The sequence below is a fragment of the Rhamphochromis sp. 'chilingali' genome (genome assembly GCF_963969265.1).
Source record: "Rhamphochromis sp. 'chilingali' genome assembly, chromosome: 20".
Taxonomy (NCBI): domain Eukaryota; kingdom Metazoa; phylum Chordata; class Actinopteri; order Cichliformes; family Cichlidae; genus Rhamphochromis; species Rhamphochromis sp. 'chilingali'.
Window position 1 is genome coordinate 839,203 of NC_137947.1, and position 20,241 is coordinate 859,443.

Below are 20,241 nucleotides of genomic sequence, written 5' to 3' on the forward strand. Positions count from 1 at the left end.
TCTGTGTGTGTGTGTGTGTCTGTGTGTGCGCGTGTCTGTGTCTGTGTGTGTCTGTGTGCGTGTGTGTGTGCGTGTGTGTTTGCGTGTCTGTGTGCGCGTGTGTGTGCGTGTGTGTTTGCGTGTATGTGTGTGCGTGTATGTGTGTGTGTGCGCGTGTGTGTTTGCGTGTGTGTGTCTGTGCGTGTGTGTGTCTGTGCGTGTGTGCGTGTGTGTGTGTGCGTGTGTGTTTGCGTGTGTGTTTGCGTGTATGTGTGTGCGTGTATGTGTGTGTGTGCGCGTGTGTGTTTGCGTGTGTGTGTCTGTGCGTGTGTGTGTGTCTGTGCGTGTGTCTGTGCGTGTGTGTGTGTGTCTGTGCGTGTGTGTCTGTGCGTGTGTGTCTGTGCGTGTGTGTGTGTGCGTGTGCGTGCGTGTGTGTGTGTGCGTGTCTGTGCGTGTGTGCGTGTGTGTGTGTCTGTGCGTGTGTGTGTGCCTGTGCGTGTATGTGTGTGTGTGTGTGTGTGTGTGTCTGTGCGTGTGTGTGCCTGTGCGTGTATGTGTGTCTGTGTGTGTGTGTGTGTCTGTGTGTGTGTGTGTGTCTGTGCGTGTGTGTGCCTGTGCGTGTATGTGTGTCTGTGTGTGTGTGTGTGTCTGTGCGTGTGTGTGCGCGTGTGTGTGTGTGTCTGTGCGTGCGCGTGTGTGTGTGTGTCTGTGCGTGTGTGTGCGCGTGCGTGCGTGTCTGTGTGCGTGTGCGTGTCTGTGTGCGTGTGCGTGTCTGTGTGCGTGTGCGTGTCTGTGTGCGTGTGCGTGTATGTGTGCGTGTGCGTGTCTGTGTGCGTGTGCGTGTGCGTGTGCGTGTATGTGCGTGTGCGTGTGCGTGTGCTTGCGTGTGTGTGCTTGCGTGTGTGTATGTGTGTGTGCGTGCGTGTATGTGTGTGTGTGTGTGCGCGTGTGTGTGTGTGTGCGTGTTTGCGTGTGTGTGTCTGTGCGTGTGTGTGTCTGTGCGTGTGTCTGTGCGTGTGTCTGTGCGTGTCTGTGCGTGTGTGCGTGTATCTGTGCGTGTGTGTGCGTGTGTGTGCGTGGGTGTGCGTGTCTGTGCGTGTGTGTGTGTGTCTGTGCGCGTGTGTGTGTGTCTGCGCGTGTGTGCGCGCGCGCGTGTGTGCGTGTCTGTGCGTGTGTGCGTGTCTGTGCGTGTGTGTGTGTCTGTGCGTGTGTGTGTGCGTGTGTGCGTGTCTGTGCGTGTGTGCGCGTGTGTGCGTGTGCGTGTCTGTGCGTGTGCGTGTCTGTGCGTGTGTGTGCATGTGTGTGTGCGCGTGTGCGTGTGCGTGTGTGTGTGCGCGTGCGTGCGTGCGTGTGTGTGTGCGTGCGTGCGTGCGTGTCTGCGTGCGTGTCTGCGTGCGTGCGTGTGTGTCTGCGTGCGTGCGTGCGTGCGTGTGCGCGTGTGTGTGTCTGTGCGTGTGTGTGCGCGTGTGTGTGTCTGTGCGTGTCTGTGCGTGTGTGTGTGTGCGTGTGTGTGTGCGTGCGTGTGTGCGTGTGTGCGTGTGCGTCTGTGCGTGTGTGTGTGTGTGCGTGTGTGTCTGTGCGTGTGTGTGTGTGTGTGCGTGTGCGTGTCTGTGCGTGTGCGTGTCTGTGCGTGTGTGTGCATGTGTGTGTGCGCGTGTGCGTGTGCGTGTGTGTGTGCGCGTGCGTGCGTGCGTGTGTGTGTGCGTGCGTGCGTGCGTGTCTGCGTGCGTGTCTGCGTGCGTGCGTGTGTGTCTGCGTGCGTGCGTGCGTGCGTGTGCGCGTGTGTGTGTCTGTGCGTGTGTGTGCGCGTGTGTGTGCGCGTGTGTGTGTCTGTGCGTGTCTGTGCGTGTGTGTGTGTGCGTGTGTGTGTGCGTGCGTGTGTGCGTGTGTGCGTGTGCGTCTGTGCGTGTGTGTGTGTGTGCGTGTGTGTCTGTGCGTGTGTGTGTGTGTGCGTGTGTGTCTGTGCGTGTGCGTGTGTGTGCGTGTGCGTGCGTGCGTCTGTGTGTGTGCGCGCGTGTGTGTGTGCGCGTGTGTGTGTGTGTGCGTGTCTATGTGTGTGTGTGCGTGTGTGTGCGCGTGTGTGTGTGTCTGTGTGTGTGCGCGTGTCTGTGTGTGTGTGCGTGTGTGTGTGTGTGTGTGCGTGTGTGTGTATGTGTGTGCGTGTGTGTGTATGTGTGTGTGCGTGCGTGTGTGTGTGTGTGCGTGCGTGTGTGTGTGTGTGCGTGCGTGTGTGTGTGCGTGCGTGTGTGTGTGTGTGTGCGTGCGTGCGTGTGCGTGTGTGTGTGCGTGTATGTGTGTGTGCGTGTATGTGTGTGTGCGTGTGTGCGTGTATGTGTGTGTGCGTGTATGTGTGTATGTGTGTGTGCGTGCGTGTATGTGTGTGTGCGTGCGTGTATGTGTGTGTATGTGTGTGCGTGCGTGTATGTGTGTCTGCGCGTGTGCGTGCGTGTATGTGTGTGTGCGCGTGTGTGTGCGCGTGTGTGTGCGCGTGTCTGCGCGTGTCTGCGCGTGTCTGCGCGTGTGTGCGCGTCTGTGTGTCTGTGCGTGTCTGTGCGTGTGTGCGTGTGTCTGTGCGTGTGTGTACGTGTGTCTGTGCGTGTGTACGTGTGTCTGTGCGTGTCTGTGTCTGTGCGTGTGTGCGTGTGTGCGTGTGTCTGTGCGTGTGTGCGCGTGTGTGTGTCTGTGCGTGTGCGCGCGTGTGTGTGTCTGTGCGTGTCTGTGTCTGTGCGTGTGTGCGTGTGTGCGTGTGTGTGTGTGTCTGTGCGTGTGTGCGCGTGTGTGTGTCTGTGCGTGTGCGCGCGTGTGTGTGTCTGTGCGTGTGCGCGTGCGTGTGTGTGTGCGTGCGTGTGTGTGTGTGTGCGTGCGTGTGTGTCTGCGTGCGTGCGTGCGTGCGTGTGTGTCTGTGCGTGTGTGTCTGTGCGTGTGTGTGCGCGTGCGTGTGCGTGCGTGCGTCTGTGTGTGTGTCTGTGCGTGCGTGTGTATGTGTGTGCGTGTATGTGTGTGCGTGTGTTTGCGTGTGCGTGTGTGTTTGCGTGTGTGTGTTTGCGTGTGTGTGTCTGTGCGTGTGCGCGTGCGTGTGTGTGTGCGTGCGTGTGTGTGTGTGTGCGTGCGTGTGTGTCTGTGCGTGCGTGCGCGTGCGTGTGCGTGCGTGCGTCTGTGCGTGCGTGTGTATGTGTGTGCGTGTATGTGTGTGCGTGTGCGTGTGTTTGCGTGTGCGTGTGTGTTTGCGTGTGCGTGTGTGTTTGCGCGTGTGCGCGCGCGCGCGCGTGTGTGTGTCTGTGCGTGTGCGCGCGTGTGTGTGTGTGCGTGTGCGTGCGCGCGTCTGTGTGTGTGTCTGTGCGTGTGCGCGCGTGTGTGTGTGTGTCTGTGCGTGTGCGCGCGTCTGTGTGTGTGTCTGTGCGTGTGCGCGCGTGTGTGCGTGTGCGTGTGCGTGCGCGCGTCTGTGTGTGTGTCTGTGCGTGTGTGTGTGTGTCTGTGCGTGTGTGTGTGTGCGCGTGTATGTGTGTGTGTGCGTGTATGTGTCTGTGTGTGTGTGCGTGTATGTGTCTGTGTATGTGTGTGCGCGTATGTGTGTGTGTGTGCGCGCGTATGTGTGTGTGTGCGCGTGTGTGCGTGTGCGCGTGTGTGCGTGTGCGCGTGTGTGCGTGTGCGCGTGTGTGTGCGTGTGCGTGCGTGTGCGTGCGTGTGCGTGTGTGTGTTTGCGTGTGTGTGTCTGTGCGTGTGTGTGTGTGTATGTGCGTGTCTGTGCGTGTGTGTGCGTGTGTCTGTGTGTCTGTGTGTGTGTGTGCGCGTGTGTGTGTGTCTGTGCGTGTGCGTGCGTGCGTGTGTGTCTGTGCGTGTGTGTCTGTGCGTGTGTGTGCGCGTGCGTGTGCGTGTGCGTGCATGCGTCTGTGTGTGTGTATGTGTGTGCGTGTGTGCGTGTATGTGTGTGCGTGTGCGTGTGTTTGCGTGTGCGTGTGTGTTTGCGTGTATGTGTGTGCGTGTGCGTGTGTTTGCGTGTGCGTGTGTGTTTGCGTGTGTGTCTGTGCGTGTGCGTGTGCGTGTGTTTGCGTGTGCGCGCGTGTGTGTGTGTCTGTGCGTGTGCGCGCGTCTGTGTGTGTGTCTGTGCGTGTGCGCGCGTGCGTGTGCGTGCGCGCGTCTGTGTGTGTGTCTGTGCGTGTGTGTGTGTGTGCGTGTATGTGTCTGTGTGTGTGTGCGTGTATGTGTCTGCGTGTATGTGTGTGCGTGTATGTGTGTGCGTGTATGTGTGTGTGTGTGCGCGTGTATGTGTGTGTGTGCGCGTGTGTGCGCGTGTGCGCGTGTGCGCGCGTGTATGTGTGTGTGTGCGTGTCTGTGTGCGTGCGTGTGCGTGCGTGTGCGTGCGTGTGCGTTTGCGTGTGTGTGCGCGTGTGTGTGTGTGTGTTTGCGTGTGTGTGTTTGCGTGTGTGTGTTTGCGTGTGTGTCTGTGCGTGTATGTGTGTGTATGTGCGTGTCTGTGCGTGTGTCTGTGCGTGTGCGTGTGTCTGTGCGTGTGTGTGCGCGTGTGTGTGTGTCTGTGCGTGTGTGTGCGTGCGTGCGTGCGTGTGTGTCTGTGTGTGCGTGTGTGTGTGTGTGTGTATGTGTGCGTGCGTGTGTTTGCGTGTGTGTGCGTGTATGTGTGTGTGTGTGCGCGTGTGTGTGTGTCTGTGCGTGTGTGTGCGCGTGTGTGTGTCTGTGCGTGTGTGTGCGCGTGTGTGTGTCTGTGCGTGTGTGCGTGTGCATGTGCGTGTGTGCGCGTGTGTGTTTGCGTGTATGTGTGTGCGCGCGTGTGTGTGTGTTTGCGTGCGTGTATGTGCGTGCGTGTATGTGTGTGTGTGCGTGTGCGCGTGTGCGTGTGCGTGCGTGTGTGTTTGCGTGTATGTGTGTCTGTGTGTGCGTGTGTCTGTGCGTGTATGTGTGTGTGTCTGTGCGTGTGTCTGTGCGTGTCTGTGCGTGTGTCTGTGCGTGTATGCGTGTCTGTGCGTGTCTGTGCGTGTGTGTGTGTCTGTGCGTGTCTGTGCGTGTGTGTGTGTGTCTGTGCGTGTATGTGTGCGTGTATGTGTGTGCCTGTGCGTGTATGTGTGTGTGTCTGTGCGTGTATGTGTGCGTGTATGTGTGTGCGTGTGTGTGCACATGCCGTTTAAGGTGTGATGGGTCTCCGCTGTCAGAGCTGGCCAGAGAGGAGGTCTCGCAGGAGTGAGCATCCATGTTGTCTGTGTTTAGGATGCAGGTGTCCTCCAGTACAAACGGTTCCTCCTCATCCTCCAGCTGCAGCAGAGCACAACATTACAGTTAATACTGGAGAAATGTCCCTCTGTGATTGTGTTTATATGTCTGTGACTGCAGCAATACTGCACAGATGAGAGAAGGCAGATTTCCTGTGATGCGTGCCTTAAAGGGCATATGTTGCTCAGCGATGCCACCGAGGCTTTGGTTCTTTCAGTGCTGGAGTTTACTGACTGATGTAACGGTGGCCGTGCTTTTGGCCCCTCTGCTTTGAAACAACCTGCAAGAGGAGACTTTCAAACTCTCCTTTCAGAAACGTGCTGTCACTTAATGTAATCACTGTCTCTTCTTCTGTCTGTCTTCTATTTTTAACTTTCTAAAGCAGACCTGGGAAATGCAGAGCAAGAGGGCAACATCCGGCCATGGGCTGGCCAGGACCGGCCCACGTGAGCTGGGATTCACATGTAAATAAGTTTACATCATGGAGTTTGTCTCATTTCAGCCATCAAACATTTAGACTGAGGTTTTAGCCATTTCTGATGAAGTTATCCCGTCTTTCACAGCTCATGTCCCTGTGCCTGCTAACCCAACTAAAAGCTCAGATTAATAATGTCCCCAAACCAAAAACACCAAATCATAAACCAGAATATAAAAACTAGAGATGGCACGATACCACTTTTTAATGTCCGATACCGATATCATAAATTTGGATATCTGCCGATACCGATATGAATCCGATATAGCGTATTTGGTAATCAATAAAACTGTTTTTTAATATCTTGCTGCATTTTGTATAAGTTCATACTCAAGTTTAAAAAACAAGAGACTGAAGCTGTTCTGTTAAACCTGTATGCAAAAAACACACTGCAGCCAAAACATTTCATAGTTCAGCAACACTGATCAATCTAATAAACTTAAACCTGCTCCATCCTCCCTGTTCTGGTGTTTTACAGAGTACTTAGTGGAAATATTAAGCAACCCAACTAATAGGGCTCCAACTCCCAGCAAAAATATTGGGGAACCACCCCCCGCCCTTAATCGATGTAATCAACTTTAATTTAATGCAAGTGTAAAACAATGCACAGAAATCAATTATTTTTCTACAATATTTAAATATTCAATTCAATTCAACTTTATTTATATAGTGCCAAATCACAACAAAAGTCGCCTCAAGGCGCTTCATAGATTCAACATCTTTCTTCAACAGAACTGCAGACTGCACAGATGGTATCTTCCCAAAAGCAAAAGTACTGTAGCTTACTAGATTAGATTTGATATACCTTTATTAGTCCCACAAGGGGAAATTAGGGTGTATATTAGACTTATTAGTTACTATATACAATAATGGATTTCTATACATTTCATCAGGTGACCACTTTTGTTGTAAGATTCAGATAATTATTTATTCAAAGCTTTTAAATGACATAACAAAGAAAAGTATTTCTTTGTGCCCCCCTCTCCCTGTTAATGCCCTACCTGCCCCCTGGCAACACTTTGCTAGACCCGCCCCTGCACAGTTACCAGCTGTCAGCTACCTAAAAAAGGATCCTGGTGTTATTTGTCTCTCAGAAACAGTTCATAACTTCAACTCATCCATGTGACCTAAAAGGTAAACCTGTTTCTCCATCACCTGTTCAGCTCTGATGATCCAGTAAGGACATCTCCTGGTTTCATCTTCATGTTTCCCTCTCACCACATATCCAAACCGACATCATGACCAGCAGCTTTACAGCTGTGGCTCCAGCAAACATCAGCTGATACTAGAAATTAATATTAAATAAATTCTAACAACAGCTGATCAAGCTTAAACGTGCTGCTGTTGTTTAGCGCGACATCCGCTGGTTTCCTCTTTCTGGCGCAAAGTGGGCGATAAACAAACAAGAGAGCCGATCAGCTGATCATTGATCAGTTTCATGATTAAAGTAGAAACAGGAGAGGGAGGGGAGAGAATGAGAGAAGTAGATGCAACTGCGCAGCAAAGACAGAACAACTCCAGCTTTGTGTCTATTTTTTAATTCTAGTCCGGGACAAATCGCTTCCTTTTCACCTCAGTATGGAGCTCAGTCCAGCTGTGGCTCAATACATCAGTTGCTTAACGTGGAAATACACATCCAGGGATGAGCTTACACACCTCACTTCTCTGGGAGAGTTTTCCCCGAGATGAAATGCCGCAGTTAGGAAGCATGTAGGAGGCTCCAAATGCTCCAGACCGCCGTCTCGCAGACAACAGCCGCTCTGTCACGTGACACATGCTGCTCCGATGCGCCGAGCTGGGTTACGCCAAGTAGCGCGTTTTGTGAGGGGATTTTGTGATACTTCGGGTCGGATTACATTTTTTATTTCTCTCCGATATCCGATCCAGTAATTTAGGTCAGTATCGGAGCGATATCGATACGTCATATCGATCGGTCCATCTCTAACAAAAACTGAAAATCTGAACCAAAAGCCAGGGGCTACTGAATCCTGACTGAAACTCTCAAAACAAATCAAAACTCCACACCTGGCTCACAAACACCTGCACATCACTCACTATAGCATTTACTGACACTGATCATCTATTTTGGAAGCATTCTTCACTTTCATTAGACCACGTCAGCCGGTTAGGTACCCGAGTCCTAGCAGCGAAGGAGCTGTGCAGACATGTGACAGACTCTTTGGATCTCCTCGAGCTGCTGCAGTCATGAATAGTTCGGTTTCATCTTCCAGCTCCAGCCTCACCAACTGAGTGCAGCACACCACAGTCCTGGCTCCACAATGCTGTCGCCAGCTCTTCCCTTACTTTATGCTCAGTCGTTATCCCAGTTACTGACACAAGCTCACAATGTAAGACAGAGTGGCCTGGTCATCAGAAAGCACTAACCTACCAATCTCTGTAATTCTAACATAAGGAACCTTATGTTATTATGAAAAGGATTTCATTACCTCTTAAAAATGAGACCCTTTAGTTCTCATTGAGACTGTGCCTCACCAGCTGATCCTGTATTAGGCAACATGTGTTTTGTTGTTTTTTGCTCTCTCTCACCTGCCGGGGGCGGTGCTCAGTATGGGCTCCCGCCCCTGGCCCACGCACCTGCCATCTCCACACCTACTGCCTACCCAGGTGATGGCAAGGCCTATTTAAGATGGCAGCACTGTGTTATTCGTCGCTGGATCGTTGAGCTATCAGCGCCAGTCACTCTGCTGGTTTGTATTAATAAACTGACTGTCTACTCTGCAAGGACTCCCGGTCTGCGCCTGAGTCCATTAACTAACACCTGACAGAGGCTTGGCTCGAACCACAGCACCGCTGCCCTCTCAAATCAGCTTTTATGTTCCCTTCTTAAAGTTGACCAGCTCACTGTGGTTGATGATTCTTCTAACACTGACCAAGTCATTGAATTTAGTCCCAGTCAAAACAGTGGGCACCACCCTCGACCGCGTTTTCACCCTGGATCTATCCTGTGTGTGTCCGTTTTACTGTTTTGTAAGGTATTTTTCACACTTCTAAAAGTTTTGCCTTCCCACAGGACATCTCGACACTTTTTCCTACCTGCTACATTTTCAGCTCTCTTCTCTCATTTGCCCATCTGAGCACCTACCTCTTTATTATCTTGGTGCTGGCCACAATACTTCAAAAACAGCCACTGTCACCCCTTTGCTTAACCCTCTCCACATTTTAAACAGTTGATGTCCTGATGTGCTCGGGTGAAAGAGAGAGTCTGACTTTGTTTCTGCTTGATCTGTGTGCAGCCTTCAACATCACTGAATTGGAATCTCTGGCACTGCTTTCATGTGGTCACATTTTGATCATTTCAGAATTCACATTAGCAATTACTCAAACCCCCCCCCCCCCATATCCATCACCGTCACTCCCTGATAGTAATGCATGAATGGTAAACATGAAATAGTCGGTTACAGCACGAAAGAAACACAAGTGGAGCTCCATTAGGCCTGGGCATCGTTGCTGATTTCTACAACCGATTCATTCTGATTCACAAGGTCAACTCAGAAATATAATTATGGTCATTTATCTTGGATATGTACTGTCAAGTAGGAACCTGCTACACCTTGTAAATTAAAAATATTTAACTCTGTTTCTCTGCAACTACAAACTGAGTGTAAACTGTCTAAGTATAACAAGAAAGCTGACACTTCATCACAGCAGACTGTGTCAAAGTCACTGAGGATAAAACACTGAGGTGTTCCTGGCCCGGTCTTTTGTAGCATATAACGCCCCTGACTATATGCTGCAGTAGATCAAAAATGGAAGAAAACCATGAATCAACATGTGAACATTACCTGATGCTGCTGAAGTGAAGCAGAGCAAACAGAGATTTTAGCTAAGCATTTTCCAATTTGGCACAATGTGTAAAAGCTGAAATTTCTTCAGTACTGAAAAGCAGAAATGGGGCTTTTTGACAGAGAAAAAACTATTTAATTTGAATAGGAATATCGATTTTTTTAACCCACCCCTATATTAGACGCAGACAGCAAGGTGTCCTGTCACTGTGCAAGCGCTGGGATAAGTCTGAATGACATTATTCACTTTATGAAAACACAAGTCAAGTCAAGTCAATAATCTGCTTTCCATGTCGGAGCTCCCCGATCATGTTTGTATGAAGGATGGGAACTCTCATCGCATCAGATCTAACATTTAACTTAACAACATTTTAACAGGATACAAGAATTATACACGTTATTAGATAAGGATACACTAGACCAGCGGTCCCCCACCTTTTCTGCTCCACGGACAAGTTTAATGTCCGACAATATTTTCATGGACCGGCCTGTAAGGTGTGGCGGATAAAAACAACTAAATAACATGATACGCCCGACACAAAAACTTCTATAAATATGATAATAAACAAGAATTCACCGTGTCCCACATAGCGAGCAGGTCTGGCTCAGATCTGGTATCACGCCGGCACTGCTGGCTGACGCCTGGCATGATGAGACGTAAGTCATCCAGATACAGGCCAGGCCTGGCATAGATGGCACTGTCTTATAGCACATCTGTCCTGATTGTGGTGTATGTGGCCCAGGCCCATAGAAAACAGGTCTGGCCCGGATCTGCCATCAAGCTGGCACTTCTGACTGACCGGTGTCATGGCTGAGTGTATGTCAACCAGATGTGGGCCAGGTCTGGCAATGATGGCAGTGTTTATGTTCCTATTTTCCGGGAGAGTAGAACAGCACTATATAAGAATCAGTCCATTCACTGTCTGAACAGAGGTTTGTCATGTTACTTTTGCACTGTTATGTTCCGGCACATGTTGTCATTACATGGCTTGATTAAGGGATACATTAGGCTGACATCTGAGGCCAGAGCTGAAACTGTTCAGGGCCAGCACAGGGCCAGCAGTGTGCCTGCAACTGGCCTTGTGCTGGCCCATGTGTGGGCCACCTCTGGCAAACCTGATTGATCTGGGCCATCAAAAGGCCGTCATTCTTTGCGGTATGTGGGCCATGTGTAAACACATTGTGTGGGCCAGATCCGGGCCATTCCAGTTTTGCTATGTGGGGTGATTGTGTAACTTTATTAGCAGCCTCCTCCTGAAATGCGCCAACAACATTGAGAGTAACATCCTCCTCTGTGCCCCTTAATGCACTCTCGTCGTTATGGTAACGCGTAAATTTTTTTTTTTAAATAAGTGAGTCTGAAGCTGGAAATCTAATGGGTGATGTTGAATGTTATCGGTGTATATGAACCACAGGTTAGATGTCAGTTTAAGGAGAAAGACTACTTCCAGAGTAAGATGGATTAAGTAGGACACAGTGTCCACAGGGGAGAGAGTGGGGACTGGAGAAGACTTCAGTGGACATGTAGGTGAAGAAAACAGATGTGATGAGGAGGTGTTCAGTAGGTATGGTATTAAGGAGAGAAACGCAGAAGGACAGATGTTGGTGGATTCTGATACTTCAGAAGGATGTGGAACATAGCATAGCAAGGCTAGCATGACAGTGGACACAGGAGGATCATATGCAGAAGGGGAGACTGTAAGGTGGTGTCAGAGGGGAATGCAGCCAGGCTCTGTCAGATGGCAGTCTGTAGAATGGCTTCAGACATTAAGAAGACAAAGCGAGTGAAGGCAGAGGCAAGGATTTAAATGGTGGAGGTTGAAGGAGGAGGAATAGTCCACAAAGTTCAGGGAGGAGCTGAGAAAGCACGACTGGAGTGCTGAGGAACTTCTGGTGTATCCTGTTGGACAGAGGAAGGAGAACATGAAGTTTTGGTGATACAGGAAAGCATTCACAGGAAGAGGTTGGCAATGAGAAAGTTCAACAGTCATGGAGATGAACAAAGTAGACAGGAGTGCTGGGAGGCTAGATGTACAACAAAGAGGGAGATGGCAAAGTGGGTTCACCACAGCCATTTACAGTCTAGCCAAGGTCTAGACACACGTGCAGAGGAGGGAGAAAGGATTTGGACAAAGGATCTCGAAGATAGAGCAGCCAGCAAGGACGAAAAGAAGAAGACCACAGAGAAGGTTCCTGGATGTAGCAATGGAAGACATCAGGGGGGTTGGTGTGAGAGAAGAGGATGCTATGGGTAGGCTGAGACAGAGCCAGGCGATCTGTTGTAGTGACCACCAAACGGAAAAGCCGAAACACGTCATAGAAGTAAGATTAAGGCATTTATGAGTGTTACATTTTCACTATTCCCAATCCAAACGAAAACAGTCTTGCTGGGATACAGATCTTTCTCAGCTTTAACACTGCACACCCATCTGGTCACACAAGTCAGTGCAAGGCTTGTTCCCATGAGGAAAACTCCAGTGTGGGTCTGAAATGTGAGACCCTGCCAGAATGTCAAACTATGTCTGAATCACAGAGAACTTTGATCATTTGTTATTTCGCGAGAATTTGCTCTCGTGACTGCTTTTTTTAAGCTCTTAACTCTGTATGGCATGACAACTAACCACAGCATATGGTAAAATAGAGTGTTTCCTATCTCTATACCACCTGCAGAATATTTTTATTTCTTTCACTAAGCAGCCACTTTGTGTCAGGGAGTTAACCGGTAAGTAGCCAATATCACATTTCTAATGTGCTCTGCTTTGATTAGATTATATGCACCCACATGCTTACTTTGGCGTCCTTTCAAGGGCACTTTGAATAAGCAAACACCGTTTGTCATCAAGTCACTGTAGTCTACTGTCAGTTTGGAAGAAAAATGAATCGTAATCAGATTACAGACACTCCTTTTCTACACAGAGTAACAGTAACAGCCCTCTTATTTGTCCAGTACAGGTGCCTGCATCACAAAACTGTTACACCATCAAGCAACAGCAAGAAGTCACTGCAGCTGATGAAAAACTATCAGTTGTTATTAGCCAACCAGCTAAAGTATTAAGTCACAACATATGCCTCCGTCTTTTATTATCCTGGCACACAAGTAGGCGTGCCAGGATAAGAAAGATAACACATTAAAGTGGAAAGATTAGCCTGAGTAACAGGCCAGAGTAAGACTGAGTAAGCTTTGCAAAAGCCTGAGGCACAGGACATTTATCTAGCTGCTGTTTACTTCCCCAAGGACACTTTGGTTAATGACTGCCCACTTTAAAATCTACTGGCTTTTATTTTGCTGTATAGTTGCTGGACATGCATGCAATTTAACCGCTATGGGAATGTTCAGTCAAAGGGTCGGACAACTGACAACGGCTTTCCTCTATAGCCGGAGCTGAGAATCTAACACATAAACCCAGGAAACTTTAACTAAAGGTTACATCTACAAGTAACTAATTACAATTACAATAGTATAACAAGTAATCAAGAGGAATTAAATACGTGGACTTCCTTATTCTTATTTATCTACATAATTACCATGGTTGATTTCAAAGCGTGAACAGTCACGTTGACCCATTCATTAAATATTTGTGGGAAAGTGCAGCGTGACGACGTCAAATGATAATAACACAAAACACTCATCATCCACCATCCTGCAGCATCTGACTGAAGCCTTAAATACTGTGCATAAAAATATTTATGTGAAACACACACTGCACAACCACCTGTGTCACAAGACAAGGCGTGAAACTTGCACTGAGATACTAACGGTACAGTTTGGTATACTTTGTTGTGTATTTTGTATGTTTTTGGACAAAGACACCATAGTCGTCATTTTCCTACGTACGTGTCCACAATACATTTTAAATCAAGCAATCAAGATGGAACTGACTTTCAGTTTTCATTCCACAGTTTCAAAAAAGAATTGCATTAACTGTTTACAGACATTGTTAAACCTTTAAGACCTACCATAGAACCAAGTCCGCCAGAGCTTATATTATATTTTTACCTGCTGTGGAGCCATTTTTGGGAGCATTTCAAGTTGCTATACATCAATACAACCATTATAGCCCAAATCTTAATAATATGTCTGCATTATGTGCATAGCAATTACATAAAACTGCAAAGAATGCGATAAACTACAAAAAATTGAAAATCGTTTTTGTTTTTTTAACATATATTTCTAGTTAGAGAAATTTAAGAGGCTTATCCCTCAAAACTGTAAATACAAAAAAGTTGCACAAAATAGTTTCCCACCACAGGAAACTTATTTTAAGTGTCTTCATAGTTTTATTTTTGAAATACACCAATTTTTATACACTGCAGGAAAAACGAAAATAAATATTATAATGCAAATTTGCAAAAAAAAGCAGCATCTGCATCAAAATAAACTATTTCCAGCTGTGCAATATGAGTCCTAAGCATCCCAGAAACGACACAGAAAGTCATAAACTCAAATATAACTTTTAAAAACACCAGTATAGGCTCATAAGGCCACGATGGTAAAAAACGACATTTCCGCAAAATGACGTCACTTCCGGTTTCGGGCAGGTCATGGCGGACATGTGATAGTTCGCGCTGATGGACGGAGGAAGTGTTACAAACAGCTGATCGGATCAGCAAAGCGTGTTTCTGGAATATTATGTTTTTGTTGCTGCAAGTGCTTTTTATGCAGTTTTTGCAAAGCTATATGTGGAAGGAAACCGTGACCGAGGACAAGCTGATGGCATCAGATGTAAGTACAACTCCTCCAGTTTCATATGCAGAAAAAATTATTGCGCTAGCTTACGTGGTTGCAGAACACCCGGATTTAAAAATAGTTACGCAAAATGGAGCGTGCCGGCTCTGACCGGTTTTAAAGGGTTAAACCCAGTCTCTCATTTCCATCATCTCTACAGAAACGACACCCATTCCAATTATTTTAAAGCACCGCCTTTGATGAAGCAATCAATGTGCTGTGGGTTGGTGTCTTGCAGCGTCTATCACCCTCAGACCAATGTGTTGGTGGAGCAGCTGGATAAAACTCCACAATTCTCAAGGATGAATGCATTTGGGATCACTGCCCAGACCCTCTGCTGTTGGGAGCTACACCAGGCCTCCACAGGACTTTCTCCCTTTGAGTTACTCTATGGCAGGGAGCCGCGGGGGTGTTTAAAGAAAACTGGAGGAAAGTCCAAGCCCACCTAAGAAATACATTCAATAAGTTCTGGACTAAAGCTACACACAGTGGGGAGGTTGTCATTGGAGAACAGGAACCCAACAGAGGGGCTAGGCCCAGACCATCTTTACCAAGAGGTAAAGTGCTGTGCTGCTCCCTTCCTCTAGCTCAAAGTTACTCGCCAAGTGGCAAAGAGCCATGGTGGGGGACGCTGACCTCCTCAAAGCATCGAGAGAAGCTAAATCCACTTCTCTGGCGAGCCTGGTGAAGGGAAAAAATAAGCTGGGGCCGGGGACGCCATGTTTCACTATTCCCACCTCCCTCCATTGTGAGGACTATCTCACACAGGCCCAGAGAGCGGATGTTGCTGCAATGCAACAGCGTTTTGCAGATGTGTTCTCCATCCTGCCTGGTTGTACCACTCACATAGAGGACAATTTTGACAGGCGCCCTGGCGTGATGGTGTGCTCACGGCCCTATCAGTTACACAAAAGACAAATTGTTAAGATGGAAAAGGCAGAAGTGCTGAAAATGGGACTAATAGAAGATTCACGCCCCACAGTTTTTGTGGTGAAGAAAGATGGGTCTATATGGTTCTGTGTTGACTACCATAAGACCTGAACGAGGTCTCACAGTTTCATGCGTATCCCATTCCCCGGGTCGACGGGGTGGTTGATTGCTTTCGCCATTACCTCCTGGGGCGCTCTTTCACCATCTGGTCAGATCAAACCCTGCTGCAGTAGCATGAAGCATGAAGCATGCCAACAGCCAGATCACCCAGTGCTATCTGGCCTTACAGCCTTTTAAGTTCAAGCTGGTCCATAGACTGGGGGTACACATAGTCACTGCTGATCATGGTGGGCTAGGCTGCACGGCTCCCCGGCCTAAGTCAGAAGTGGGGGTATGGGACAGGGTGTGGTCTGTGGCTCAGCTGCAGGGAAGGGGAGGAGCAGTGGGTTCACGGTGTGGCGTCATCAGCTAATTATGCGTCTTCTGATGATAGAGCAGTGATTGGCTGAGCTGGAGTGTGGCAGCTGGAAAGGTGTGGAGTGGACTGACTGAAAAACACTGTAAATAAACATACACTTGGGTGTGGTTTAGCTCAGTGGGATGAGCGGGCAACCGTATGCCATATGGCTGAGAGCGGCGGGCCCGGGCTCAGGGTTTGAGTCCGACCCGCGGACACATCCCCCCCTCACTCTCTCCCTCTGCTTTCCTGTCAGTCTTCACTGTAACTATCCAATAAAGCCAGAGAAAGGCCTAAAAATAATCATTTAAAAATAAACATTTCATTGGCAACGAGAATATGATTCCCAGAGACTCGTGAAAACATGAATATTGATGTTTAGCATGATTTAAACGTGTGTGTTTGTGTCATCGTTTGATCATTTTAATGATATATTTGCTTTTCTTACCACAACACATAGAAAGCTTTGTAGCTAATTATAAACACTTTTTACATGGAATACCTCATTGAGAATGCTTTCCAGTGTGGGAGGTGTGTCCACTTGTGGAATGTCAAACTCCTTATCATCAATCTGAGAACAAAAGTCAAACAGAAACATACAGGATCAGAACGCTGCACTAGTGTCTCGGTGTCCTGCTTTAACTTATCATGTACACAATGCATTTTAGCACAACACAAGAGAGCATGCAGCACAATTATGACTGCAATTTATAATAATCAATTGTAATTTGTGACTGAACATTCTTCAAACTAAGCTTTGCTTTGCAAGGAAAACACATTTGTGAGCAGCAGAGTTGAGTATGTGGGTAGTGCCCATGCAAAACCAGCTTGTTTTGCTATTTACTTTATTTGTTGTTTGGTGCTGTTTGATGCCCGGAGTCTAAAGAATCAAGCTACATTTGCAACTTAACACTTTTTCCATTTAACAAACTGGAGCTTCAGGAGCATGTGGAAGTTTTAATCACTGGACTGGTTCAGGACAGTCTGACTGTGGAAGCCGAGGCCAAAGGTGCTTAAGCCACATAAACCACCTGTGTAAAGAGCTGCAGACTGCAGTTTACAGACTTATCCCGTCCAGCCATTACAACTTAAAGGAAAGTTTTCACTGCTGTTATTGAGTCTGAAGGTTGATTTTATATGGACAACAGCTGATGCACTTCTGCCCATGAGGAGCACAGACTTCATTTCTGCTGCTCCTCTAAATTTCTTCTCTGTAAGAATTATGAGTCTGTGTGCTAAAAGAATTCTTTGACACCATTTCCCTTTTTCAGCAGATCGAGCTCCTGCAGACTCCAGATGAAACGTCCACTCTGTGTGGCTCTCACAGCAAACACTCTGTCACATCCAATAGAGACGACTGTGCTGCGGTTTGCAGACACGTGTAACAAAGCTTCCATACACAGCTTTGCATAATGGACACATGTAACGACAGCTGCTCCATCCTGAACTCTCTGCTCTTTAAGCCCAACATACATGACAAGTACTGCACTCTGTGTGTACACATGCTTAGATGCAGCTGACCAACAGATGGCAGCATTAGATAGCTACACTGTATTATGACAGCCTTCCATAAATATGTGCTAAGGTTACAATGCAGGGCTATGTTACTAAGATTACTTTACATGACAGCAGCACAGTGTCTTGTGAAGCCTGTTAGGAATGTCTCAGTTGAAGGAAGAGACCCTACAGAGTAGAAAAGCACATTTTAATTACTGCTGAAACACAGTCCACTGTGTAATATCATAATTAGGGGCAGATCCTTCTGACAGAGAGCAGAACGAAAAGCAGTCAAAATCCAGAATGAGCTTTGACTGTCCTCATGAAGCCAGAAGACTCCTTGAAAAGCTGCTGACTGTCTAACTCCAACTGAGGTTGTAGGCTTCAGGAGGCAGCTAACACAAAGAAAGAGCTCAAAGCCCAAAGCTGCTTTTCCATTTATGGATCAATTTTCTGATACTTACTAATGGAAGATTTGTTTTCTTTCAGTTGCCGTCTCTTTTGTTTCTCTTAATGCAGGCAAATGCTTGTGCAATTAAATTAAAAGAACCCATCTTTTTGCCCACATTGTCTAGAAAGTCTTGCTCCTCAAGCAAACAGCAGCCAAATGGCCAATCTAGCAGGATCCCCTAAGAACTTGCTATTACTTCATCATGATTTAATCACACAGCTTGATTCACTGAACACAGATTCAGGTGCTGGAAACATTTCCCAGGACATTTCTTTGAGATTGACATGATAGAGCTGGTGCAGTACAATGCAAATGTCCCATCACGTCCCAAAGCTGCTCTGTTTGGATCTGTTGGCTGTTTAGGCCATCTGAGTACAGTGAACTCATCATCATATCTGAGCTGATATGAGATGGTGTTATCCTCCTGGAAGCAGCCATCAGAGAATGAGCACAGTGCTGTCATAAAGGGATGCTCTTGTGCATATCGTGGTTGTAACAAGTGGTGACTGACTTCTTCTTGCATTCCTAACAGCACGAAGCAGACTCGCCATTCTTCCCAGTCCTTTGACAACAGCAAGGCTTTTTCTCCCAGGGAAATACCCAGGAAATTATGCACTAAATTCATACCATGTGATTGGCTGATTTAAGAATTCCCATTCAAATGCAGTTAAACAATTGTACTTAATTGTACCCAATGAAGTGGACAATTAGTGTTTCTTAGGAAAATCTGAGATCATGTATTAGAAGAACTAAAAAGAAATGCATCTGTGCACTGAAGGTGTTTTTGCAGAGGACAATGAACACTGTTTTATACAAGACTAATGCTGAGAGTGTAAAAAATGTCATTTAAAAATGCAACAGCTCATCTTTTGCTTTTAAAAAAGGAACATTCTCCTTAAAACTGACCACAGATGCACCGATCAGCCAGGGACAAGAATCTTCACCATGTTTTGGGCCCTGACCAGTGACGGGCCAGGCAGCCTCGCATATATTATTATGAACCATTTGATTTTAAGCATGCACAGCACTTGCTCAGCGGCACAATGTCGCTCACACATTCACAGAACAAGCTAACATGTGGTTAGCGTGGAAGCTCTTTGCTGTGAGTGCAGAAACAAAGCAAACTGCAAAAATGTGCGTGACAACAAACCTCATCAGACACTAAATCACGTTCAGTCAGCTGAACTTTAAAGATGGTAACAAAGTGGATACAATTAACAACATCCAGAGCTCAGAGGCAGCTAGCCTCGTCATGAGGACCCAAGAAGGTTAAAGGACAATTGGGGAGAAAACGAAAAAAGCACTGATTTCCTGTTATATGCTGAAGTTAGAAACCTCTGATGGTAAACGATGGACGCACTTGACATTTGTTTTGTTACAAAAATCTCTGCACTTGCTTTTGTCTGGTGAGGTAAAGGTGGGAGGCTGTACACCAGCTTATTCTCTCTTCATCTGCTGCAGCTCTCCAGTAGCAGTGCATGTTTTCAGTTGTTTCAATGACAGAAGATCATGGAGCTTACAGCACTTTGGGGAAAATTAGAATTATTTCTCTTTTTATAACAAATATTTTGCATTGAAGAAAAGTTGTTGGGGTTTTTTGCTTTTCTTTAATGTCAGTTATAGCTCTTAGAAAGAAAACTGGAATCTGCAAAAAGGACCAGGTCAAACTAAGGAAAAGAGAAAAGCAGAAATCGGATGATCTCTATGACTGTCTTATTGCCAGTCTGGGGAATCGAGGTTTTCGTTTAGATAAACTGTGCCACGTCCCGACAGCACAGTGAGAACTACTTGATTACATCCCAAAAGGTTGATTCTGCTCATCTGGACGTAAAACCAGTTCATTCTAAGCGTGTGCAACACATTAACTTTTGGGGATTTCCTCACCTGGATGATTGCGCATGCGTCACATGACAGCTGTCACACTTTAACATACAGCCTTGGTCATAAATGGGCTCACCAAGCTCACCTTGAAAACAGTAATGCTGGTATGGGCTTTCATCACTACATTACATCATATTATGCAATTTGAAAAAGTGTAAACAAACAGGCGCCACTGGGCCTCATTTTGAGCCATCGGAGGATAATCATGATCGTTATTAACACGGCGTTTCTGCCCTTTCACGTCAGAGGCCCGTGCGTTGGTGATTTATTGCAGTCGCATGTCATTCTTTCACACCTAGATCAAGGTGTAGTCCAGCTCTTCATGCACCTGTAAACGTCACCGCTGTCAGCTGAACTACACCCCAGCGGAGTTCGTGCTCCCGCTAACCCCACACAGCAAAGCAGGACGAATAAAGAGCCTCTCACCGAGTCCACTTCCATCAGGTTCAGCTGGGAAGAGGCAGACAGTAGGCTGTGGGAGTCCGGGGAATGCGACATGTCTCTGTTTACACGGACAAAACTCGGACCGCTGCAGAAAACAGAGGCGCTTTCCGTATATTGATCTACGCATGCGCGACAATGCGTAGACAATTCAAATCGGAACTCGAAATGGGTTTTACGCCCTTCCTTTCACAATAAAAGCGCAGGACTCATACAGTGAGTGAACTCGGCTCAATCCTCCCAGTGACCCTGTGGACAAGTGGAAATAAAAGGATGGACAGACATTACCTCGTTAAATGAACTCTGGCTATAAAGCCTATTTAATGATCAATGAAAAAAACGTTAAAAAAAAACTTTTAAAAGTAACTGCACAAACAA

General features: G+C 47.3%; 1 protein-coding gene across 2 annotated transcripts in view; it reads right to left on the bottom strand.

Moving 5' to 3' along the window:
- The window catches only part of vps8 (VPS8 subunit of CORVET complex), a 76,884-nt gene extending 56,879 nt beyond the window's left edge, over positions 1 to 20,005 (bottom strand). For both annotated transcript variants that reach the window (XM_080869220.1, XM_080869219.1), the window contains exons 1-3: positions 19,849 to 20,005; positions 16,096 to 16,164; positions 5,114 to 5,244 (exon numbers count right to left, since the gene is read on the bottom strand). In XM_080869220.1, the coding sequence (XP_080725346.1) occupies positions 5,114 to 5,244; positions 16,096 to 16,164; positions 19,849 to 19,920 (272 nt within the window). In that variant the 5' untranslated portion in view covers positions 19,921 to 20,005. The remainder of the gene's footprint in view (positions 1 to 5,113; positions 5,245 to 16,095; positions 16,165 to 19,848) is intronic.
- Positions 20,006 to 20,241: the final 236 nt, after the last annotated feature.